At 44.1% G+C, this 6,572-nt stretch overlaps 1 protein-coding gene across 1 annotated transcript; it reads left to right on the top strand.

Moving 5' to 3' along the window:
- The first annotated feature begins 3,796 nt into the window (after positions 1–3,796).
- On the top strand, positions 3,797–6,371 carry prmt6 (protein arginine methyltransferase 6). The gene has a single exon (XM_053412376.1). The coding sequence runs from the start codon at positions 3,848–3,850 to the stop codon at positions 4,898–4,900; it is 1,053 nt and encodes a 350-aa protein (XP_053268351.1). The 5' UTR covers positions 3,797–3,847; the 3' UTR covers positions 4,901–6,371.
- Positions 6,372–6,572: the final 201 nt, after the last annotated feature.

The raw sequence follows: 6,572 nt of genomic DNA, 5'->3' as shown, positions 1-6,572 counted from the left end.
TTTAAGCATGTGCTTCCTCCTCTTCCGGCTGTACTTGGATAGTGTTCACATGAGCCTCCTCCTCTCCCGACGTTAGCTCTGCTTTCAGACATGCACTTGACCTGTGGATAATCTCCCAGCATTCTTCGGAGGGGATGTATGTGAGAACGCAGTTTCTCTGGCCAGGCCCCAGGTAAAAACTCAGGAAACCAGTAAAATATCTGAATAAGCTGACATCAAGGTGAAATAAAGAGCCACACACGGTGTCAAGGGAACAGGGCCAACGCCGGTGTGATGAGCTGTATTATATATATGTTCATGAAATGTGACCAGATCCACTATTAATCACATGCTTATATCAAAGTATTGATGGGATATTCACATAACCAAAAGTATTCAAATGAAACTTTATAAATAATGTCATTTTTTGTTATAGTTCTGAATGTGCAGGTTCTCTACCATTTGACAGGGAGTGCTGCATCCCCCCCCCCCCTACTTCTTCCAGCCTTGCAAACTGCCCCCCTGCCTCTGGTTGTATTCCTCCCCTCAAACCACTGCTTCCTCTCTCTTTTTTCACCCTCATAAATGGGATGTAGCTCCTGCTCATTTGTCCAGTATCTGCTGCCAAACATCTCTGAAACAGAGTGGAGAGGCTCCCACAGGACTGTCCACGAGAGAGGGAGCTGAGCCACAAGCAGCTGTGTTCTGCCTGCCAGAACGTTGGGAAAGATGGATCTGCTGTAGAGGTGCTTATAAATGATAACAACCAGAAATTCTTCAAATTCTGTGAGTCTCTCACAGATGCACCTAAAATGTAAAACCCTTTATATTCTGTTTGACAAGAGGATACCGATTATCTGATCATGTTGGTTTTCCCCTGACCTTAATTTTGCACAGAGCTATAAACAAGAAACCAGTTTGCTCTAACTGGTGTGAGAGGTGGTGATGATAAAGAGCTTCAGGCTAAGTCCATGCGTTTTGGCTCCGTTTCAGTTTTAATCTTGTGCATTGTCATGTGACCACTCACGTACACTGGGCGTGCTCATGCTGGGGTAAACAAATTGCTTGAATAATAGTTTGTCTCCTACACATGTAAGCTGTTGTGTCACTGCAGAATGAAACTGCACAAAAGCTGTTAGCAAAGATCATCAATCAATCAATCAAATGTTATTTGTCGAGTCCATATTCACATTCGTTTTTAACCTTAAAGATCCAACCAGCAAGCAGTTGTGAATGATTTCAAACAAAACTAAATTGTATGGATGTAGCCTCAGGTTCTTTTGTACAGAGCAGTTAGATGTAAGCTTGTGGGTAACATCTCAGCCATTACAAACAAGAAGGCTATGTGGGTTCAGTGGTTTTACAGATGTACTTTTAGATGTCTTAGAATTCATAATGGCGTACATAGATTGAAAAGTAAATGGCACCTTAACCACCCCGACACCAAAGAAAGATTTTTGCAGGAAAAGAAACCTTTCAAGGTTTCTTAGGAAGCACTAAAGTGTTACAGATTAGAGTACGGAGGGTTTAGTGAAAATGGAAAACTTACTGTGCAAGTTGTTTGTGTCTTTCGGCACAGGTCAGAGACACATTAGAGCTAAAAGTACTTATAAAACCAAGTTGCAGTAAAAACCAAATGTCAAAGAAACAATTATAAAATATCTGTTTATTTCTATTTTGGAACATTCCATCAATGTCTCAAATATTAAATAATGTATAATTCCATGGAACAATTGTGTCTGTACTGTCAAATTCCAGTGTAAGCCTGTTGTTCTCAAACACTTTATTCTCCCCTAGAAAACCCTAAATAGCAAGAGCTCCATTTATTATGATGTGAAAATCCAGTGATGTCACAACTCACTGCCTGGTTTGGGTTTTGATTTGTCGTACAATTACCCTCACATGACACATTTGTCCACACACTTAAAAGAAAGGAAACCCAGAGAGAAAAATAATACTGTGTGAAAAATGTACAACAGAGATGATTAAAAAACAAACCTCAAGAGGCAAATGAAGAAAACAAAGTGCTCTGCTTCGAACTGGAGCATGACACTGGATAAAAACACTGAAATAACTTATTTCTACTGTGGTTCTGGCCTGACCTGAATTAAGATTACATATCAACCACTCCTACTCTTACCATTTTGGTATACATTTTTTTTTTGCTGTTATCATTATCATCATCATCTCATAAGCGGCTCCAAATTCCATTATCCACACGTTGAAACATTTTAAATCCCAAAGCACCCTGATCTTTGAATTTAAACCGTATCGCTCCTCTGTTAATCTCCAGGACATCACCTGTTAATAGACTGGTACCATTTAGACATGTATACACGATGACTCCTATGAACGCTATCGGTAAATTAATGGCTTATTGTAGTGAATTAAAATGTTCTATACTGAAATTCATTATTTATAATAAAATATCTAACAAATCATCTGTACAGAGTCCTATCCTGGTATGAAAAGAACATTAGAACACATTAAATATTGGTTAAGTACATCTTTGATTGCATCAAGTCATTTTATGACATTAATATTCAATTGACATTAATACACTTTTTTCTATTTGAAACATTGTGAGGGTAGTTTTACATGATAATGGATCTGGCTCTGATATTAGGTCCAAGCAAGGTGTTTCCCATCATACTTTGCAAAGTAACAACTTCCTTGGTTCCAATGCGTCTCTTCTCATATCACTTCCTCACAGATGATTTTCAACTAAACCTTTCGCTCCTGCCAGATGAGCCCACGTGGATTAGAGAACACCTCCTTCCACTAAAACCTCTTAAGACTGAACTTTAAGTCAGGTCTGAAAATCAGTCTCACCAGCTTAACATCAAAATCGCCTCTTTATCTCGTACACCCACAAAGATCACGAGAAAACCTGGGGGTCATGTTTGTTGACCAGCCGTCCTCGGATCGTGTTTCATCTGTGTCCCAGTTGTGACTCAGTGTGTCACCTCGCTCTTGATACAAGCCACAGATATCTACTACTTATCTGCCCCTGTGGCAGGCCTCCCTTCACGTGCACATGACCTAAGCTGCTCTTTCACCTCCAATGACCACCCACAGTCCCCAGAATAGTTCAAGCCACTAATGTTTGTCTACTGAGAGACTTGTGAGTCTGCACCCATTGATTGAACTCTACTATACAGTCTCCTTCATCTCATCATCTCTTCTGACAGCACCTCCTCTCCTAACACCCCAATGTGCCACACTGTACCGAAGTGTACCCCAGTTCACTTGGGAACAACAATCATCTATTTTAAGTCACAAGATTATTTTCTGTTTTCATAAAATACAAAACGGGAGATCTTAAAATCCTTATACTTTTTGTCTGAAAAATTCTGAAAGTCCTGAGGTGCCTGCACAAAACCACAAACTAATAAGTAACACAAGATTATTCTATAACGATGTTACCTACTTTGTCATTCTCTAGACCGAAAGTGCAAGGATTATGAGCCACGTTGTTAATTTTAAAACAAAAACAGCCGACAACTGAGCACCTCACTTTGACTGCAATTGTTTACCTGATGTTCTGCACTTTGTCTTATTGAACAATTCATATTTCAGGCTCTGGTTCTTTACTGAAGTCTGTCGGTTGTGAATGGCTTTGGACAAAATAGTTTGATAAATGAGTAAATGTAATGCAGCGAGTAAGAGCTCACATTTACCATATTCCCCCTGACTGTGAACGCAGTACCAGAACCCCCTGCGTCACTGTTCTTTGTCTCTGGGAGATGTAGTCTTTTAAAACGCATGCCTCGCGTGTTGTCTGCCGTGTGAAACTACAACTCCCAGGATTATGAGCCCGGAAGTAGCGGAAGTTAACAGAGCAGTTGTTAGCGGTTCTGTGAGGAAGATGTCTCATGTTGTGAAGAAGAGAAAATTGGACAAAAACCGTCAAGATAGACTTTATTTCAACAGCTACACAGATGTGACCATCCATGAGGAGATGATCGCCGACTACCAGCGGACCAACACGTACCGGACAGCGATCCTGAGGAACACCGAGCTAATCCGGGGGAAGGTTGTGCTGGACGTCGGTGCGGGAACCGGCGTTTTGAGCATCTTCTGCGCACAGGCCGGAGCCAAGAAGGTGTACGCCGTCGAGGCGTGCTCCATCGCGGAGCAGGCGGCGAGGATAGTCCGCCAGAACAACCTGCAGGACCGCGTGGAGGTGATCCGGGGCACGCTGGAGACCGCGGAGCTGCCGGAGCAAGTGGATGTGATCGTGAGCGAGTGGATGGGCTACGCGCTCCTCCACGAGTCCATGCTCAACTCGGTGCTGTACGCGCGGGACAAGTGGCTGAAGCCAGGCGGCCTCATCCTGCCCAACAGAGCCGAGCTGTTCATCGCGCCGATCAACGACCCGGTGGTGGAGGACCGGCTGAACTTCTGGTACACGGTCGAAGAGCAGTACGGCGTGGACATGTCCTGCATGAGCAACTTCGCCCAGCGGTGCATCATGAACTCTGAGATCACGATGAACACGGTGTCGGGGCAGGACGTGCTCTCGCACCCGGCGCGCTTCGCCGAGCTGGACCTGCACACCGTGACCGTGGAGGAGCTGCGGTCGGTGCGGGGCCCGTTCCGGTGCGAGGCGTTCGGCTCCGCGTCTCTTGGCGCCTTCTGCGTGTTCTTCACGGTGACCTTCCCGTGCCCGGACAACAAGCCGCTGGTGCTCTCCACGTCCCCGTTCATGCCCGAGACGCACTGGAAGCAGGCGGTGCTGTACCTGGACGCTCCGGTGGAGGTGGTGCAGGACACGGTGGTTGAAGGCGAGATCTGCTTGTTTCCCTCGGAGGAGAGCTCCAGACACGTATGCATCCACGTGGACTTCACTATAGGAGAGGAGAAGAAACAGGGCAAGACCTTCTCCATCTCGGACTGGAGCGCCGAGGCCCAGTCATAAGACTGTAGTTTACTGGTTAGTCTCTGTGGGTTTACAGACGAAGGGGACCGGTGTGGTCATCTGTTATTACTGTCATGTAAAACCGTTAGATCCCGTCTGGTGCAGGGGGATGAATGAAGGGGCTGCAGCAGACACCCTGACCCACAGGCCTCATCCATACTACTACCTCTTTGTTTGAAAACGCATCAGCTCTGCCAGGGTCCACACTCCTCCAACAGTTTAGGAAATGCTGCAATCCAAGCTGCTGCTAACCCTGTTGTGACGTTAACTTCTGCATTTTAATATGATACTTCTTCTTTACGTGCTTTTATTTGAGCAATTCCCATTTACAACAGCACACGCATCCCCAGTGTAACACGTGTGATGTGCGTTCTCAGGCATGTTGGTATTAACGGGGATTAAAGCTGTTACGGATCGGAAACGCTTGTGTGGACAGGGATCGTTTTTGTTTGTAAATGCAGTTTTCCAATGGAGATGTCGTGGTTATGGATGGACCCACAGACTCATGCAGCAGCTACTGTCACCTAACCTGTGAACTGCAGCACACGCAGTTGAATTGAAGCTTCGATGTTGTGTTTCTGCCTAATAAATAATTTGACACCTAAACTGCTAAACTTCTCGACAACCTTTCTACGCCTTTTTATTTTTATAAACTTCACTCAGCCACACAGAAGTGTTTGTATTCCTCATACGTCCATTTTCATGTCACAACACTGCAGTCGTTCAGGGGCTGAGCATCTTTGTATTCAGGTCACGGCGCAAACAGCATTTGAAAACCGAATTTAAAGCGTCACATTGGAGACTTACACCCGCCCTGAACATCAGACGAGTGGAGTGGATGTAGGTGGGTGAGGAGCGAGTGCGGGTTTCCCAAAGCCGCCGAATAAATTCCACGCCACGCCGCAGACTTCTGACATTCTAATACATTCATTCATGCATATGGTGTAGAATCTGATCCAAGAACTGCATTCGGATGAGGATTAAAACAATATATTGACTTGGAGCATCGCACAGGAGGTGCCTGACTTTGACTGCTGTTCAGCTTCTCTTTTTAATTCACAATTTGGCTCATCGGTTTAGTTTAGAACACACACACACATCTGCAGACTGAAACTTCTGATGACAAAAAAAAAATTGTAGTGTGTAAGTGTTTTCTCCAGCCATAGTAGGCACTACTACCAGGCAGCTGTAATTAACCAGTTTTAATAAAAAAAATAAAAATAAAAGTTAAAATTTCACAGCTTAATGGAAACATTTAATGATGAATCAGTGATAATTGGCCAAACTGTGGAATCTGGTCCCCGTTCAGACGCTGATTCAAACCTCCGAGTCAAAGCACGGTGCGTTTGGGCATCTTTGCTGCATCGCACTGTTTTGTTAGAGAAAAAGTAAAAGATCAATATTTTGTTTTATCATCTGTGTTCATTATGGAACAAGTGGGAACAAAGATGCAATAAATACTTCCACTTTTTCATGTGTCACGACTCTTGACTTGTAAAATGCAGGAAGGATCTCTGGTGTGTTTTAACATTCCTAGCAGTAATGTTTCACCCATCTCCATGCTGGTTTTAAACCTCCATATTAAAGCACAGAACTACTGTGCTGTCAGTTGGCTGCTCTGTTAATGTGGCTCTGAGCACCATGTGAGCTTTAGTAGGAGGATTATGACTTT

The sequence above is a fragment of the Pleuronectes platessa genome, chromosome 20 (genome assembly GCF_947347685.1).
Source record: "Pleuronectes platessa chromosome 20, fPlePla1.1, whole genome shotgun sequence".
Taxonomy (NCBI): Eukaryota; Metazoa; Chordata; class Actinopteri; order Pleuronectiformes; family Pleuronectidae; genus Pleuronectes; species Pleuronectes platessa.
The sequence above is the reverse complement of the archived record's forward strand: the minus strand, read 5'-3'. Positions and strand labels throughout refer to the sequence as shown.

What these genes read in the sequence shown, in the direction of transcription:
- prmt6 (XM_053412376.1), top strand. Translation starts at nt 3,848, where the DNA reads ATGTCTCATGTTGTGAAGAAGAGAAAATTGGACAAAAACCGTCAAGAT.